Genomic DNA, 20,259 nt, shown 5'->3' on the forward strand with positions numbered 1-20,259 from the left:
TTTTTCCTAATTTTCTTGAGTTTATTTAACTTTTGAATTTCTCTTTCATGCTGCAGGTTTTTCTCAATTCTATTGAATCATAATCCACAGATGAAGAGTTTCGAGAATTAATTGAGATGGCTATATTCGTTTTCTTGTTAGTCATGTCTGTCTATTTCTCCAAGAAGTGTTTTCTTAAATTCTTATGTGCTAATTGCAACATTTTAGTCATTTCAGGACCAGTCTTTGATGATTGACTTTTCTGTTTAGTATGGATTGTTTTCCTGACACCTTGTGTGTAGAGTGATTTTGGCTTCTGTCTTAGACATTGTGAATGTTATATTGTACAGACTCTGGATTATACAAATCTCTAGAAAGGTTTTCTGTTTTCAGCAGTCAGTTAAACTGTCTGAAAAACTGAAAACTACTGCCTTGCAATAAGCAATAACATAAATATTTGTCCAGGTCTTTGAGATTTCATTAGGCTGCCTGGCGTCTTCCCTGTGAATAGTTAGTTTGAAAGGTAGGGGTCAAGCCATAGAGTGAGGGCAGAGTTTACATACAGTTTGAGATTCCTTCTCTTTGGCTTTCGATTTTGTGGGATTTTCTTCTCAGTTTTCAGAGGCTGTGGGGGTCCTAATCTGTTTCCTGATACTTCAAGCCAGGAAGACTATGCTTTTTCTTTAAATCTGAGTTTTAGCCATCTACACATAATCTCTGCATGGGAAATACATGAGAAGGCCCATCGGAGACCCCTGCAGTGGACTCCAATCTCCTGCCAGGGGGTGTTACGGCACACAACGGGAAGAAAGACAAGAAACAAAATAGGGTGCAGCAGGGATATGACATGACAGCTATTTGGAGATCAAAAGACAGCCAGAATCATCTTCGTCACATTCGGATGAGGAAAAATGTCAGTAAGACTTGCTAGACAAAAGGCTAGGCAGGCAAGGCTTGTAACAGAGAGAACAAAGCATTCTTGCCCAAGGGACGGAACTGCCAGATTTAGGTTATGGTTAACGACTAACTTGCTTTGTAGCCAATTCTGGGAAAGAATTTTCCTCCGGAGTCATGCACGCCTCAGTGGAGAGGTTATCTCATGTCGTAGCCCATGGTATCAAGCTCGGCTATCTGAGCTCCACCATGCTGTGGAGTATAAGGCTGATCTGCTGTGGGCCACCTGCTTACATGAAGATAGGAACACAGCCCGGCCAGACTTACTAATGAGCCAGTTTAGGGAAGTCACCTTTATTCAGCCTGTGCTGCTCACCAGTAAGCACAATCACCTCTGGGACGGGGGGTGGGGGGTGGGGGTCTCTTGGTGGTCCTCTATACCAGCCCCCATGCCAAAGCCATAAAAAATAAAACTCAGTGTTCTTTTCCACATTATCACCCTCCGGTATCTGCTTTACATTATTTCTAAGCCCCTTCCATTATTTGTATTTTGTGTTTTTACTGAGTTGACAGATGAAAGGAGTCAACCAATAAAATGCAAAGCCATCGCAGAAGTGGATGCTCTTATGTGTCTAGGAAGGGCTGCTATGCTGTTCCGTGTGAAGGTGAGAACCAGCAGCAGAGGTCAACGAACAGGCAAAGAGGAAGTTGTGTGTCATCTACACACCCAGGCAAACAAAAGGAATTTACTTTGTGGCTGCTGTGAGTCCTTTTATGTAATAACTCCTGGGGCAGAATGACCTTAGCTTTTTAAAATTCTCCTTCCGTGTCTGTAATATTAGTCCCTCAGTGTCTACTCTGCTTTGTGGCACAGGAGCCATAGGAGGAATCTTCCCAAGAGTACCCCTTTCCACAGAGCATGCTGGTCCAGGTTTTACCTGGGAGACACCACTGTGTGTGTGCAGCGAGCAGGGCTCTGACCAGCTGAGAGGGATACTTTCTTTAATTACTTACGCTGATAGAGGGTCCATAGCTGCCTGGTGCTGGGTGTGACACACAGAGGTCCAAGTTTCCATAGTGTCCTAGGAAGAACTAGAGTTGTCTGTCTACTGGCCTTTCTTGTCTTCTTTGTGAGTTCAATCTTATCTGCCTATATATTGAAGAATTTCTCAAAATATTGGACATGCTGATAGTCTTCTTTCTGGCACTGTTAGGATTTCATTCTCACTTTTAACATCTTTTCTATTTTTTTCAGGAAAACTTTGGGAAGAAAGGAAGTAAGGCACAAAAGATCTTTTTTTCCTCTAAACAGGAAATCCTAAAACTTTTTTTCTAGCAAAGGATATATAATTTCATCTGCCAAAGTTAAGAAAAATAGCAAAATTATTTAGTGAATTGGGGAAAACAGACGTAAGGCTGTGAAAATAGTGTAACTGAATCTCACAAACTTTATTTACCACCTGCCTTTGGTAGTATTCATAATTTTAATCATATTTTTCAAAGAAAATCCTAACTTAAGAAAAATGTTATTACTTGGCCTAGGGAGTTCAGCCCTGAATGACTTAGAGCCATTGCTTTTGTGGGTGACACAACAAAGTAATTTCCTTAAATGAAGTTTATACATTTTCCTCTCCGAGTGCTTCAGGGACTTGGTCCTTCTTCTCTACAATTACTACCAAGTTTTCCCCTCAACACTGAATTTCTGGTTTTAGGGGAGCAAATTAAGTTTTTTCCTTAGTGATATGGAAGACCACAAACTACGGTCTTGCACATGGTAGGCAAGCACTCCACTAATGAGCCACACCCCAGACCCACATTTCTGGTTATAAGCCACATGGTGCTGCCCACACTGCTTTTTCAGTTCATTTTGCACCATATTCCTAAAACTAATTTCTTGCTTTTGTTCAAGAACACAAATTTGGCAGAGTCAACTCTCCACTGTGTGATCACCTGTTGACTGACCTAACTACTATTACTGTTGGTGTTAACCATACCAGTATTGGTCTGCTTAAAACTAGAGGTTTCTTAGCCACAAGTGATGCTGCACACCTATAATCCCAGCTACTTGGGAAGCTGAGGCAGGAGAAGCATGAGTTCAAGACCAGCCTGGGCTCAAAATAAAATTTTTAAAAAGGTCTGAGATAGAGCTCAGTGGTAGAACACTTACCTAGCATGTTTAAGGCCCGAAGTTCAGTCTCCAGTTGCCACTAAAGAAAATAATTAATGAAGCTATAGGGAAACCCTACTTTAAGTATTTTGGTTACAAAGACTAGAATTTATATAACTTTAGTCTAACACCCTCCCAACAGCTATTTTGGCAGGGACAGAAGTTATATAACTAAGCCAGCACTTCTCAGATTTGAGTACACAGGATATGCATCTCCTGGGATGCCCTTACAATTCCCTGATCCCAGAGCTTTTCAATCAGTGAGCCTATGGTGGGTGCAGGGATCCATCTTGCTAACAGGTATCGCAGGTGACTTTGCTGCAGATGGCCCCAAGTCCTGCCTTGAGAAATCCTGCTGTGAACTATGAATAAACCCTGGGGTAAGTGAAGATTGTGGGCTTGTCCTCTTCATCAAGATTCTGTGACATGACATAATATAATGTGACATGATATAACATAATGTGACATGATATAACATAAGGTACAGAACTACCTTAATTATATGGATGTCAGGAGTTTTGTTTATTTAGAATCAGAAGTTAGAAAGAGTTCAAATCCTAAAATGAAGTTTTAGTAAGTCTTATCTGAAGAAAATAATCAAGATCTGGTAAAATGGTTTGAGAATAAAGAGCAATGACTTTTCAAGAGTATCAGGCATGTTGGCACACACCCGTAATCCCAGCATCTGGGAGGCTGAGGCAAGAGAATCACAAGTTCAAGCCCAGACTGGGCAAGTTAGCAATTTAGTAAGAGCCTATCTCCAAAGGAAAAAAAATCTAAAAACAGGCTGCAGATGTAACTTAGCACAGAGACCCTGGATTCAGTCCCTGTATTGTGAAAAGGAGAAGGAGAAGAAGAAAGTGAGCGGAGGAGGAAAAAGGAGATCAACCACCCACAAGTACTGGTTTCTCAAACAACTAACTTTATTATTCAGTGAATAGAAATACCTTACTATACTTTCTGAGCCAAGTATAGGAAAATAAACTTACAACATAATCAAATATCTTAAAAAATAACTTCCCTAAAAAAACTATGGCAAGTAATAACTTTAGCACATCACAGAAAATGTAAAGTCAAACTTCAATGTGTGAACTTTTGTTGTCCTATTTTCCAAAGTGTCGCTGTCATTTATTCCCATTTCTGTTTGTCTTATAAAAGCTGGGTAAAGCAAATCATACTTAAAATAAATGAAATGAAGGGGGGATAAAACTAGCACATGCATACTTCAGTCCGTTGGTGTGTTTTTATTTTTGTTTGCTTAGTTTTCTGAAACAGGATCTCACTATGTAGTCTAGGCCAGGCTGGTCTTGAACTCCATATGTAGTATAGGCTGGCCTCAAACTCATGGCAACCTTTCTGCTTTGACCTCCCAAGTGCTGGGATTACACCTTGCTACCTTGCCCAAATATCCCTCTGTCTTTAAAAATGTATTTTTGCTCTGCCTGCCTCTTTAGCAGATACATATATTATATATGTGTGTGTGTATATATATATGTATATATATAATCTGATCCATCTATAATTTAATTAAATTTTAAAATTTGAAGGAAAATTTTTGCTGAGTACTTCCGTGTTAAAAGTAACTGTTCTTAGTGAAGTGACTGACGGAGGACTGTACTCAACATCATTAGCTCTTTGCTTCCATCATTAGCCATTTTCATTGCTATGATTTGAATGTGATTTTCCCCCATGGATAGTCATGTTGAGACCTGTTTTCTTGGTTCCCCAGGAATTAATGTTTTTCTCTTGGGAATAAACTCTCACTCTTGTGGGACTGGACTGATTACCATGATAGTGAGTTATTATAAAGTAAGCCTAATACCTTTTGTCTCTCTTCCTTTCTCTCCTCGTCCTTCTCTTTCTCCTCCTCTCCTCTACCTCTCCCCTACACGCGCTCGCACACACAGGTACCTGCTACCCTCCACCAGGAGGCCCTTACCAGAAGTTGAGCAGATAATGACCCAATACTCTTTGGCTTCCAGAATTGTAAGCCCTTTAATTCTCTTCTTTATAGATACTCTATCTCAGGTACTTTGTTATAGCAACAGAAAGCCATCTAAGGCACTCATACATGAAAAATAGAAGAAAATAACATACTAGAGTCAAATTGTATGAAATCTTCAAAATCCAGTTCAGCAACCTCCTAGGCTTAACAAGATATTTAACTTCTCTATTCCCAAGTTTCTTTATCTGTAAAATATGCATGATAATAATAATACCTACTTCTGAATTCTGTTATGAGAAATAAATGGGTTATTATATGTAAAGTGTTAGGAATAGTACCTGACCCATAGTAAACATTTTATAATTATGTGTCAAGTACAGCATTAAATGAGGAAAGGCAGGAATTTATCCTCCTATTGTTTAGAGATTTATTGTTAAAAGATTAGATGTTGTTTTTCATTAACTCTCTGTATACTCTTAAAAGTGTATGTTTGCTTTTGAATCTTATTCCGCATTTCGAAGTGACAATTGTCATTAAAATGACGGAAGGTCCATGCTGTGGAGAATGGAAGCACTCTGGAGATCTTGTTAAAACTGTTCCTTTGAGGATTTGTTTCTGTAAGAATGTAACATTCTCCATGTTCTCAAAAAACAAAAACACTAGATTTCAGCATAAGGTCCACTGTAAAACGATGCTCAAAAAATAAAACATTAATATATGAAGACAGAGTCTGCAGTAGAGCCAGTTTAAATTTTTACCAATTTAATGTAATGGTGGATATTGCAGACAGAATTTGTACAAACACTTGTTTTCTTGTTAACAGGAATAATTTCAAATATAATAACGCTGAAAACAGCTAGATGTGGTGGCACACATTGTAATCACAGCCCTTGGGAGGCTGAAGGAGGATTGCTGTGAGTTCAAGGGCAGCTTGAGCTATAAAGTGAGTTCAAGGTCTGCCTGAACTGCATAGCGAAACCCTGTCTTAAAAAAGACAAAATAACAATAACAACAACAATAATAATGTTGGTAATAGCTATCTTCCTGACAGCCTCTTGCTATCTCTCAACTTGTTTTTATAGTTATAGAAGTCAGCTTCCACTCCTGGCTGTATTGATCTCGAAGACACTGACACAGCGATGTCACCAACATTACATGGGCTGCTGCTGAACAGGTACACTGCAGTCGCTGGAGATTTCAAGCAAGATCCAGCCATGCCCCAGAAGTCAGAGTGGAAAGCAGGTTTTCAGAATGACAATGAAGGCCCTTTCCTCACAGTCACTTTGTTCAACACATTTCTTCCACTTACGCAGATTCTCTTCCTGTCCTCCTGATGGCTCATTCACTTCAGGGCATTTACCCTGCATAAAATCACTTCCACTGGTCCTCTGAAAGACTGGCAGAGACAGAAGGAGATGAGCTATGAGCACATAATGCTTTTAGTGCAATGATGTTCTAAAGCAAAGACATATAGTGTCAGGAAGTTATTATTTTCATAACTTATGAATTTTGCAGAAATATAATTTCTAAGTTTTGCTCTATTAAAATGTGAAAAACACCCACATGGATAAGAATTTATGAACTTGGAACAAACACAAGTCATTAAGCCAATTAATGAAAAATTCCTGTGGTGCACAGATAAATCTGGCATATTTTGTTCATTTAACAGATATTAGATAGCATTTTGTACGTGCTAGTCCTGTGAAGCAAGTACTAATAGTGACATCATTTGCGTTTTACATACGTGAAGACGAGGACTAATTAATTCACCTCCAGTCACTAGTGGGAAGAAAACAGGCACAGGATCTGAAACCACGTTTTCTTCTTCCAAGACCTGTGTTTTTAAACCACTAACCCACCGTGCCTCCCTGTGAAAAGAAGTTCTTCGGGAGATTCTCACAGTTAGATGATCACATCTTATCCTTATTTTATTTCTTATGCAAAGTATTTCTTATTGATGGAATGTTAATGCCCTGAAAGAAAATGGCTGCTAAAACCATCAGTCCCACCCAGATGAAATAATTTGGATAGTCTCAAGTGCGACATCTCTTACTGAAAATGATATTTTTAATACTTTATTTACAACAATGAGATTCTTATTTGGCCATTTCAAAGTCACAGATAACTAGAGGACTTGAGAAGCAGCTCTGCATGCACAGAAAGCTGAGCTGCTACGTGCTCACTATGGCAGCACATATACTACAACTGGAACAATACAGAGAAGGTCATGACGGCCCCTGCACAAGGAAGACGTGAAAATTCATGAAGCAAAAATTCATTTTTGCCTCCCATCTCCTAATCTTCACTGGCAGGGAAACTGAGGCTATGGAAATAAATATATAATAAATTTGAACAGCCATAATTACACAAACATAACTTCAAGCTTGGCTTCTCTTATGTAGGTTTAATAGAATGTGAAAACAAAATATAATACTTTCTTATTTTTAATGAGCGACATTTAGGGGTTAAGTTATCCAGGCTAACAATCTAATATGCTGGTAAATTTATCAAGTGTTTGTTAAAGAATTTTGTCTTTGCTTAGCCCCACCTGTCAAAAGTTTTATGCTGAAACCCCCAAAAGTTACCACAATTCTCCTTATTCTTGTGCAATAAAGTCACTTCCTACTCCTATAGTAATAACTGAACAGTATTGACAGTTCATTGTAAGTTCCTTAAAAGGTGTTTTGGCCTCAATACATTTGCAGAGAAGTCATACATTTCAAGGGAGTGGAGAAACAGACACAGCCTCTCACTGAGGGTGTGTCAAAATCATACAGGACCGAGCACGAAGAGTGGGGAACTCTGTTTCCCCCATCTTTGCAACATGGAGTCTGAACACCTTGAAGAGCTTCTACCCTAAGGGATTTGTAGATGGCAATCCCTGGGTGGAGTCCAAGAGGTCTGTGAACCTTAAAGGGAGAAACTATATTTTCTTTTCCCCTAATCTGCAAGCTACAGTTTGGGCAGCACTGTTGATTTTTTTTTAACTAATAAAAAGTGAGGATTTTCATAGCATATTCAGTTGTCCTAAATATCTCAATGTCATCATTTATACTCACCAATAATATACTATGAAATTATAGTAGCTATAAAAACTCTCACTTGATTTTTTTATTTAAAGTGTTCACAATGAAGCAAAATACTATAGTTCTATTTTTTGACATATTGGTAATGACATTTTAGTTCACCTGTTTCATTTATAGCTCTACATATTTTGTTTTAAAAACTGAAAAACATTATTCTTGAAAGAGGGTTTATACCCTGCACCAGAAAGCCAAAAGCTTTCATGGCCTAAAAGAACTTCTGTTCTGCCCAATAAGACAAATTGGGTAAAAACCTTAAAGACATAGGGGTAGGTAGAGGATTCGTGAACAGGACTCAAACCACACGAGATATACTTCCTAGAATCAATAACTGGGATCACATCTTATTAAAAGTTTCTGCATGTCAAAAGAAATCTCCGGCATAATGAAAAGAAAACCCACAAACTGGGAAAAAAATCTTAGTGAACTGTCCCTCAGACAAAGGACTTCTGTCTAAAACATATAAAGAATTTTAAAAAATCAGACCCCCAAAATTCAAAGATCCAATCCAAAAATGGGCATCTGAGATGAGTACACATTTCTCAGATGAAGAAATACAAATGGCAAAAAAATACATGAAAAAATGTTCATCATCATTAGTCATTAGAGAAATGCAAATTAAAACCACACTGAGATACCATCTCACTCCTGAAAGAATGGCCAGGATCAAGAAAATCAACAACAACAAGTGCTGGAGAGGCTGTGGGGATGAAGGAATCCTCCTGCACTGTTGGTGGGAGTGTAGACTGGTACAACCTTTGTGGAGGTCAGTCTGGAGATGTCTCAAAAAACTGGGATTAGAAGTCCCGTTTGTTCCAGCTATTCCACTTCTAGGCATATTCCCAGAAGAACCGAAAGCATCATACCACAGTGATATATGTGCACCTATGTTTATAGCAGCACAATTTCTGAAAGCCAGATCTTGGAATCTACTCAGCTCTAAAGAATGATCACATTGAGATATTTATAAATAATTGGGCACAGCTTGAAACCATAAATGAAATAAATCAAATTCACATGTATAAATACTGAATAGTTTCCCTAGTGTAAGAAATGATAACAATACATAAAAGTATGTGGTAATCATGATTCCCCATTAAATTGCTTTGAAGCCTTATAATGTTTTCAGTCATTAATTGGAATGATTTTATTCTGGGTTGTTTGATTTTATTGTCTGTGATGGTATGAACAGCTATTTTGAAGAAAACAAGACGTCATAATAGCTAGTGCTGATTTAATATCATCTTGTTTTGAAGTTCCATCAAGCTTTTGTTCTTCTGTCTCCATCAGTCTTATCATGTTGTATCTTATTGGATTTTATTATATGTGATAGTATAAAAAAACTTTTATAGACAAGGAGATAATATAAAACCATTGTTCATTTTCTGTTAGTTGGTTCTAAATACCCTGTAATACTTTCATTGTTTTGAATGGTTTTAGATTGTCTTGATATGTTTGATACTATAGTATATGAAGTTATACTCAAATATTTTAAGGAAAGAGACACTATGGTAACTACCATTATGTCAGATTATCTTGTGGTGAAACACTATGTTGCTTAAATTGTTCTGTTCTGACCTGTGCTGTTGTGTTATGTCCTCTTTTATCTCAATCTTCTTTATTTATTTATTTTTGTTTTTTTAATTAAGGTAAAATAAATTTAAAAATAGGATATATTATAGTAACCATTTTGATTTCCTATTAACTTGAAGCCCCTGTATTGCTCTCACCATCTTGTTTTGACTGATTTTACTATATTCTGTTTTGCTTGATAGTAATCAAGTTTGAGGGTATGGGCAACTACTTTGAAAGCAATTAAGATTCACTATGATGCCCATTCTTGTTTGACTATTATCTTCTTTTGAAGTCCTGTAATGTCTCCAATGCTTCGGTTTTATTGGTTTTGTTCTGTACTGTTTTGTTCAATTTTATTATAACTGATGATATTGGCAATTCTTTTTAAGATAGCAAGAGGCATTATGGTAACCATTGTTGATCACCTTGCATTCTGTTTTTATATCATGTACTATGTCTATCCTTTTGATTTGACTGACTCGGTTTTGTTTTGTCACATTTGGTTTTATTCTCTTCAAAAAAAAGTAATAAGAACTGTGGGAGTAATAAAACCCAAAATGTGTAATTGTTATTGTAAAAAAGAGAGGAAAAGAAAGTGTTATAAAGGATATAACTGCCTGTATATTTAAGCATATAAGATAGATAACCATATTACTGAGTTTTTGTTGGATCATTGAACACAACTGTTTGCAGTCTCACTGTTTGAATGTCCACTTTATATGCTTTAATTTTGTAACTTGAACAACTATTTCTAAGATGACAATATGTAATCTATTAACTAGTGATTTCTTCCTGTTTATTTTTTTTGAAATTCTGTATTACTTGTACCCTTTTTCTGTTTTTTTTTCTTTTTCTCTTTAAATAAAATTTTTTTAAAAAAAGAATTTTTGTTCTTGATGAAAATCAGAACATTAAGCATATGAAACAATTAGAGAAATGATACACATAGCATAACCTAGTATTGAATGCTGTACCATACACAGGCTTTTAGCATCCCAAGATTTCTTCTTCTTGATGGCATAATTCAGTTCAATATTTTTGATGGTGATTTCTTATCCATGACCACTGACAAAGGAAAGATCCAAGTGGAAATTCTCAAGAAATTTTCAAAACATCTTGGGAATGAGAATAACCTAGAAGATTCTAGAAGGGGAAAAATATTCCTAAAAAAAAAAAAAGGTACGATTTCTTGATAGAATCCCTAGATTTCACACCTTCAACTTTCTGAGAAAGAAATAATCATAAGCCTATCAATGTAGATTATTACTTGGCTACCACCCAATACAGATTTCAATAGAGAGGACAGAATAAAGCCACTTTCAGACATGTGAAAATTGCAAAGATTTATTTCATATGCTCCCCCTAAACTAATTAAAGATGCTCTTCAGCACAAACAGTAAAATCCAAAAAAGGTACAGTTTTGAGATCCAAGAACACGAACAGCAATCCAGGAACAGTGTAGAAAGCAGAGATGACAGCTTGGTTTCCAGCCCAGAAAGTATCTGGACCAGAAGCAGTAAGTCATATGGTTCTGGACACACGTGTTCAATAATCCCTTACCATGGATGAAGTGTGTATGCAGAAGATGGATGATTCAGTGACTTGATGAAGGCATAGAGGATGAAGGAAGGAAGGAAGGAAGGAAGAAAGAAAAAAAGAAAAAAAAGAAATAAAAACATTATAATCATAGGCTAAAGAACAGTGCTAACAGTGCTAATACAATCACAATAATGGAGTATGATGTATTTTTATTTTTAATTTCGGATTCAAACAATGGACAAAATATGCAATTTATGTAATTACTGTTACAAAAGAGACTATAAACCCTACCAAGAGTTTTGTGTCTGCCAAAGTAGGGAAAAGTGCAGATGAAAAAGTGAAAAAAGCAATACAGGGAAGGTCAGGAATACTAACTTACATATCTTAATAATAATAGTTAACACGCTATGTAACATATTCTTCTTCTATGAGATAAAAATGAATTTATCCATCAAATTTTGAAAAATAGGAACTGAGGTACAAGAAGGAAGAAGTTTCTTATGATATATTGCATCTTCATGGGAAGTCAAAGAAATATAAAACATTTTTATAGATCAAGAAAAAGAGATATAAACTGGGCATGGTGACATACACCTGTAATCCCAGTACTTGGGAGGCTGAGGCAGGAGGATCATCATGAGTTCAAGGTTATCCTGGGCTACATAATGAGCTCAGACCAGCCTGGAAGTACATAGTAAGTCCCTGTTTCAAAAACCCAGAGAAAGACAGAAAGATTTTTTTCTAAAGCCATTATTTATCTATCAAAAGCATAGTGCCATAAAACGGGTTTGTCTACTACATGATAACTTTTGTTACTCTACAGGAATTAAATCAGTTTTGTACAGGTTTATAAATAGACTAATGAGAACAAAAGTATAAATTTGAAAATATGATTGAAAATATATAAATATGAGTAAATGATAGACGTGGAGTAAATGATAGAAATGGAAAGATGGAATTAAATTCCAAAAGATTGGGTTAGCTATTTTGAAAGAATAAACATTACAAAAAGTAATTTTAAGATGAATCATATATTATTACTTGTAATAAAATTATATGTAGAAAACATGTAAGATTATACATAGATATGTCTGTAGGTTCATTGTATGCATAAATATAATTTTGTAGTAGCAAAGGCTTTTTAAAAATCTTGAATTTATAATAGACATGATTAATATATTAAACTAAATACATATTAATACCATAAGCACAGTAAACAAACTAATTGTAAGCCAGGAAAAAATGGCATACACACAATAATGGGTTCCTTTGCTTTCTTTTACAGACCAAGAGTTGTAGAACTTGGGGTAAACCGAGCAAAGGACAGGACACAGAATAAAACACTGCTGACTGAAAACTGTCCTCAATGATAGATTTGGAAGCTGATCACTCCTGACTCTTCTGAAAGTGCTTAGTGGTATGGAAAGATAAAGGGAGAATCCCTGGACAGTAGGAAAGTAACAATGAAGAATGGAAAGAAAGCAATGGGTCAGAACTGGACGGGATTAATGGCCTTGAGTCCAAGGAAGAAACAGACACATCAAGAAAGACTTCAAGATACGAAAGGTGAGGTTGGTATTAGGAATTTCAAGGGAATGTGAGTTTCAAGCTGGACAAGACAGGGAAAAAGAGAGGCAGCAAGGCAGAAGAGGGGGAGAGACGGAGCTGACACAAAGCACAAAAGGGAAGAGAGAGAGAGATCAAGCAGATCAAAGGAACGGATCAAAGTCTCAGATCACCAAGTCTGGTCCAATAAATGAGCAACTGAACCGGAGCAAAAATAAAATGATCTGTGTTGAATCCAAGTAACAGTAAGATTTTAGAGAAATCATTTATGTGACCATCAAAAAGTCCCAGGATAATGACAGTTCCTGCCACTAAGGGTAAAGCTAGGGGACTGAGACTCAACAGCTGATCCGTCAATGAGGTAAGCAGCCAGCACGCAAAGGTAGCTGTCTGTTGGCAAGAGAACTTGCTTGGAGGGTCAAGGGTGTGAGAGCTGAGTTTAACTGAAGAATTTCAAGTTCCTGGTAGTTAATGTTTCTATTCATATTTATTTCATAATTCCACTGTGAAAATTCAGTGAGATGACATAAGTAAGTAGCCTACTACACCAATAGTAGCTGGTATTATATTTACTGTAATTCACCTTGTATATTCCTGTACTCAGAGAGGAAATACACGTAGGGAATCACATTCAATATTTCATTTGCAAAATGTAATACTGGAAAACAGACTAAGGAGTCATGCCACTATTGTGTGACAGAAAGTCCTTCTGAATCTGACTCCTATTTCCAGCACTAAATTTAGTTCATTCTGAATAATGTAAGGCAAAGAGAAATGTATTTTTAGGTTCATGCGATCAACAGAAAACATCTTGACAAACACAATAAATAAAACAAAATCAGTGCTTCAGTAATTATAGAGAAATATAGTAAATACTACAATATAGGGAGATTCAGTTCCAAATTGTTTCATTTGGAGTTCATTTCTTATTTTGATACAATATAGACAAATGGAACTTTCCAAAGAGAAGGTCTTTCAAAATTTAATTAATGTCAGTGAAACTTAGTTACAGATTGAAGTTGATGGAACACTGATTATATGGAATACTTATCATGTGTTCATTAATTAAACTGTTCATTATTAAATGAGTTAATTAACTTTTTGATGAATTGCAATGATGGCTTTTTAATTCATGTGGCAGCCTTAGTTCGTGGTCTCAATTGTATATGATATATAGAAGAATACCAAATAATAGCTCAATGATTGCCATTTATTTTTTAAGATATAAGGCTATCTTTTTGAACTATGTGTCTATGGGAGAATTCTCTGAGACCCATTCAGTGATTCTTTTGGCTGGATAAAACAAAGCACTGACAAATAGTTGATAATTCTGATGAGAAAGAATAATTTGGCTCCAACCTCCTCCATTTCATCTAGTTTTTTGAAGGGAAGGAACATTATTATTAAACATTACTATTATATCATTTAGATTTTTTATTTTCAGGAAAATTCACTTTTTCTGTTTGTGTACTATTCTGGGAATCTTAACATATGTTTAGCTCCATGTATCCATTGTTATACTTGGGATACAAAACAACCCCTCAAAAATATCCCTTTATAATCAACTCCTCCCCTGCCATAATTCCTAACAGTTACTAGTCTATTCTTTTCAAGAGTGTCATAAACGGAACAACACAGTTCTGAGATGGACTTCTTATCCCCACCATGCCGTGAGACTCACCCAAGTTGTATGTATGTACCAAGAACGTGTCTCTTTTACTGCTGAGTAGTGTTCCATAGTATGAATGCATCACATTCAGTTTGTCTAATTCACCTGTAGAAGGATATTTGTGTTACTTCCAGTCATGGACAATTAAAGAAAAGAGGTGTGGTAAATATTTATGTATAGATTTTTGTGTGGATATGCATTTTCATTTCTTAAAGCACTTACCAGGAGTGAAATATCTTTGTCTTATGTTATGCTTAACTTGGTAAGAATCTATCAGTTTTCCAGTGGCTGTGCCATTTTTCAATGCCTGCCATTAAAAACATACAAATTCCAGTTGTTCCATATATACACTAATGTTTGGAGTTGTCAGTAATTCTCGTTTTTAAGTACAGAAATACAAATTACAATACTTCAAATGATTAACTACTTTATTCTAAATCTAACAAAAAATATACAAGCTGGGGATATAGCTCAATGGCATAGGCACCTGCCTGACTAGCACAAGGTCATGAGTTCGATTCCTGGTACCAAAATAAATAAATGATTTTTTAAAATACCTAAATAAAAGCAATTTGTAGCATCACTAGACATTAATTTTTAAAAAAACAGATACAAGATATGTATGCTGAAAACTACAAAATACTGGCAAAAGAACTCAACAATGTCCTAAATAATGTAATATTTTGTGTTCTCTAATTGAAAAAACAAAGAAATAAACACTTTCTAAATTGAACTACTATAGATTTAATGCAATACCAAAGACAAGCAGGACTTTTTCGTAAAGATATGCAAGCTTCTTCTGATATTTATTTGAAAAAGCAAAGAAAACAAGACCTAAAAGAAGTTTTTGAGTGAAGAATAAATGTGAGAAGATATATGTATAAAATATATATTTTACCTCACTGGGAGACTATGCATTATCTGTATCAGGGATGGCGAACCTTTCAGGGATTTCAATGATACAAACAGCTCACAATGGCACATGTCCCATAGGTTCACCACCACTGGTCTATACCTTTCCACTTTACCAAGATCTGATTTAAGGGAACTGTATTTAAAATGCAAGATAGAAAAGCATTTTGTTTTATTTTATGGAGGTTCAAATGTCTTCTCATACACTCTGTGGAAAGACAATTTGTCCCCATTTGTAATTCATTTCAATATTCCTTTACTCCATGCAAAGGAAATAAAATTGAAGGTGATTAAAAAGGATGAAGGCAGAAATTTAGTCACCACTCAGGCCTGTCTCATTGTACCATAGCCACCACCTTGAAGAACAAGAACAAACTGGCAGAAGCTGTTAAGGGATCTGCTTTACCAACAGGAGAGAGACTAACAGAAACTGAGGAGGGCTATAACAGATATGAAGTAACCAGATTATTTAATCTGGGTAACGGATTAAATAAAGGAAGAAGTTAAACAATATCTACAACTAAACAAGAATGCAGATATAATGTACCAGAACTTATGGGACACAATGAAAGCAGTCCTAACAGGGAAATTTAAAATGGTTAATTCTCACATCAGGAAAACAGAACAACAAACAATTCAAATAAACAACTCAATGTTACACTTCAAGCTTCTAGGAAAAGAAGACAAAATAAAAGCATGTACAAAGAAGGAAATTATAAAAATTAGAGCAGAAATGAATGTGGTGGAGACCAAGAAAACAATATAAAGAATTAATGAATTGAAGAGTTGGTTCTTTGAAAGAATAAATAAAATTGATAAACCCTTAGCCAACCTTATCAATAAAAGAAAAATAAAGGCTAACATTCATGCACTGAGGAATGAAAAGGGTGAAGTCACTACAGATCTTGTGAAAATTAACAAGATCATCCATACCTACTTTGACAATCTTTACTGTTATTGGATGGAAAACACAGAAGAAATGGACAGATTCCTAGATATACATAAATTGTTAAAGCTGAACCAAGATCTATAAAAATTATTAATAAGCCAAGTTAATAAGATTGTAAGTGTAATTAAAAACTTACCAACAAAGAAAAGTGCATGCACTGATCGAATCACAACTAAATTTTACAAGAAATTTAGAGATGATTTAATGACAGTACTCCTCAGATACTTTAATAGAATTGAAAGGGAAGCAATACTCCCTCATCCTAGAAGCAAGTATTATCCTCATGCCAAAACCAGAGAAAGACCCATCCAAAAAAGAAGAAATACAGGCCAGTCTCTCTAATGAACACAGATACAAAAATCCTTAATAAATACACAAATGAAATACAAATCATCATGAAGATTCTATACCATGACCAAGTAGGATTCATCCCAGAAATGCAGGGATGGTTGGACATACAAAAATCAATAACCATAATACAGCATATTAACAGAGCCAATGCCAAAAATCATACCATCATCTCAACAGATGCATAAAAACCTTTACAGTCATTCATGACAAAAACCCTATGGAAAATCAGAGTAGATGGTCTTTATCTCAATCTGATAAAAAGTCATCTATGACAAACCAACAGCTAACATCATATTAAATGGTGTTAAAAACTGAAAGTTTTCACTCAGGAAAAGAGAAAAAATCAGGAACAAGAGAAGGATGTCCATTATCCCCACTCCTATTCCAGTATAGCTCTGAAAACAGCTAGAGCAACTGGACAAGAGAGAGAAATAAATGGAATAAGGATAAGAAAAGAAGAAATTAAAGTGTCATGATTGCAAATGAGAGTTTACTCTACATAGCAGACCCCAAAAATTCCACCAAAAGGCTCCTAAAGTTAATAACCAAATTCAATACCATAGCAGGATACAAAGTCAACACTCAAAAATCAATAGCCTTCCCATACACAAACAAACCCACTCAGAAAAAAATTAGGGAAGACTCTCTTCACAATAGTATCCAAAAAAAATGAAATACTTAGGAATCAATCTAACCAAGGAAGTACAGTATTGAAATTACAGTACTCTGAAAAAGGAGATCAAAGAGGATTTTAGAAAATAGGTATTCCTTGCTCATGGATAGAAAGAACCAACATAGTGAAAATGGCCACACTCCCACAATTGTTATTCGGATTTAATGCAACCCTGATCAAAATACCATTAACATATATCAGAAAACTAGAGCAGATATTCCTAAAATTCATGTAGAAATACAAGAAACCTAGAATAGCAAACTCAGTCCTGGGCAAGGGCCCAATCCTGGGCAACAAAGGCAAGGCAGGAGACGTCACAAATCACAGATTTGAAATTACACTACAAGGTTACCATCATAAAGTCAGCATGGTACTGAAATAAAAGTAGACCTAAAGATCAGTGGAATAGATTAGAAGATACAGCCATAATTACAAACACACTCAGCTACCTCCTCTTGGACAAAGGGGGCAAACGTGTACTGGATCGATCCCAAGTGTGTAACATATATTGTGAAGTGGGGAGAAACTGTTCAAAAGGAAGCAGAAACTGGGATGGGGGAAAGGAAAAAAGAAGGAAAGGAAAGGAAAATTTTTTAAAAATACAAAATAGTTAAGATAATTATACTACTAATTGCTATTAGTTCACTGGAAAGAAAGGTTTGTGCCTATATTGTTCGATCAATTTTTCATGCCTATATCTTTAAATATGGGTGTAACTACTTTAAAGATAATAATGCACAATGTATTAGCTATTGTTACTCTCCTACAATCTTGTTTTGAAATTTTGTATCGTTTTTGTTTTTCTTTAAAATAAAAAATTAATATACATGTTAGTTTTTTATTATTTCCTACTATCATCTTATTTTGTCCCTAAGATAATACTGCCTTTCCATATTCCCCTTAGAAAAAGGAGAAAAAAACTTAAATTATGCAGTGCTGCTATTAGATGTCAATGTATAGTTATGAGAAAAAAACTTAAAAATATAATGTGTTTGTTAATTCAGTCTTTTTCTACATACTATTTCCCTGTCAGACTTTATCACATTCTTAGAATTCATTTTGATATACCAAAAGTAATAACGATAAAATGTTCGTCTTGCTTACTGTGGGGAAAAATTAAATGTCCAATCTTATTAAAACAAAATAACCTACTGAATAAGAACATAAAGGCATAAAATATTTTAAATAACTATACAATGTGCTTGCATTTTAAACTGTTATTATGTGTAACACAATTTTTAAAAATCAAAGAATTTATGAAGTAAAATGTATTATATACATGTACTAACTCCCTACAATTAACAGAATCAGTACCTACTGTAAAGACATGCTAATAAAAAAAGTTAGTGTACCTGGGCTTGGTGGTACATGCCTGTAATCCCAGCACTTGGGAGATTGAGGCAGGAGGATTTCTGCAAGTTTGAGGCCAGTCTGGACTACAGAGTGAGTTCAAGGCCAGCCTGAACTGCATAATGAGACACTGTCTCAAAAAGACAAGAAAAAACAGTTACTGTAAAGTAAGGTTAATTACTGGAGAAAAATTTACCACAGCCTAAGAGTACAGTGTGTGTAAAGTCTACAGCAGTACACAATTATGCCCTAGGACTTCACGTTCACTCACTCCTATCTATCATCCAGAGCATTTTTCAGTCCATCAAGCTTATTTATGATACCTGCCCTAGACACATGTATCATTTTTATCTTATACAATGTAGCTTTCTGTTCCTTTTCTATGATTATATATAAAAATAGTCATCATTGCATTATGATTGTCTGCAGTATTCAGGACAGTGACGTGAAGATTCACAGCATAGGAGTCTAAGTGTGTCGTAGGCTACCATCTAAGTGTGTATAATGTATACAGGATATTGGTACAGTGAAAAACTCACCAGTGATGCATTGCTTAGCATGTGTCCTAATAACTAGGATGTTTATGTTTGTGAAGTTGCTCTTAGGCTGTGTGGGTAGAACCTGCCACCTACTGTCCATAAACGGTCTCTGCAGATTACATTTATGATAGTTTAAAAATAAGATTCAAAATGCAAACATGTTTTGGTTTAAAAATAAAAAGAGTAGGGCTGGGGATTTAGCTCAGCAGCATAAGCGGCTGCTTGGCAAGTGTGAGGTCATGAGTTCAATCCCCTGTACCAAAACAAACAAACAAACAAACAAACAATAAATAAATAAATAAAAAGAATTAAATAGACCATTAATGTAAGGGTTTTTTTTAACCATTCAATCCATCCTACTTAATATGTGTATGTTGCTTGTGGGTGAATAAAACAGCTAATATGAATTTCTTATTCACAATCCAAAGACCTGAGTCCTTCAACCCAAAACATTTAGTTAAAATTTTCTCTTAGCAAATTCTCTTAATACTGAGACAGCCTTTGGACTTTCATTGATATTCATAAAGAAATATCACTGGGGGAATGGGTTATAGCAATCTTTTTCTGGGATATCTTACTACTTGTCTGTAGTTAGAGTTTCAGTTACAGTTCCCAGGGGCTCGGGGAAAAATATTTTTTTCTGTTTCCAGCTCTGTGGTCAGAAAGGAACATAGAAAAGTGGCAGACAGGGACTTTGCATTTTATTTCTCTTTGCCTGTAACCGTCTCCCCTCTACATCTCCCTGTTTATATTTTTTGGTAACATTTAGCACTAACTGAAATTATTTGGTTCATTAATCAGTTTATGTGTTTACTAGTCCCCCTCCAAGGTCATTTTTCCTGTTCGAGGCTCCAGAACCAATACTTAGAAGAGGATCTAACCCCAAAATAAGTTCTATAAAATATTTGTTTAAGGCCCCTAACACAAGCAAGTAGGTCCACAACCAGCTGCATAGTGTGATCATCCAACAACCACAAATCAAGAGAAAACCGATCAAAATTGGCGAAGAAGGTCTCTATGTATTGGTAAGGGAATGATTCAACAGGAAGAGATAACAGTTATTAATAT

At 35.6% G+C, this 20,259-nt stretch overlaps 1 protein-coding gene and 1 non-coding gene across 2 annotated transcripts in view; one reads left to right on the forward strand and one right to left on the reverse strand.

Annotated features, from left to right (window-relative positions):
• Positions 1-3,939: 3,939 nt before the first annotated feature.
• LOC106029128 (uncharacterized) overlaps positions 3,940-20,259 on the reverse strand; it is a 39,553-nt gene continuing 23,233 nt past the window's right edge. Inside the window, exons 3-5 of the mRNA XM_063249481.1 lie at positions 14,640-14,724; positions 14,430-14,522; positions 3,940-6,381 (exon numbers count right to left, since the gene is read on the reverse strand). Coding sequence (XP_063105551.1) covers positions 6,212-6,381; positions 14,430-14,522; positions 14,640-14,724 — 348 coding nt within the window. The 3' untranslated portion in view covers positions 3,940-6,211. The remainder of the gene's footprint in view (positions 6,382-14,429; positions 14,523-14,639; positions 14,725-20,259) is intronic.
• LOC111753525 (U6 spliceosomal RNA) lies at positions 7,161-7,267 on the forward strand. The gene has a single exon (XR_002788307.1). It is a non-coding gene; the product is annotated as a U6 spliceosomal RNA (small nuclear RNA).

Source organism: Cavia porcellus, unplaced genomic scaffold, assembly GCF_034190915.1.
Source record: "Cavia porcellus strain 051 isolate PalLab524CR breed Dunkin Hartley unplaced genomic scaffold, mCavPor4.1 scaffold_5, whole genome shotgun sequence".
Classification (NCBI taxonomy): domain Eukaryota; kingdom Metazoa; phylum Chordata; class Mammalia; order Rodentia; family Caviidae; genus Cavia; species Cavia porcellus.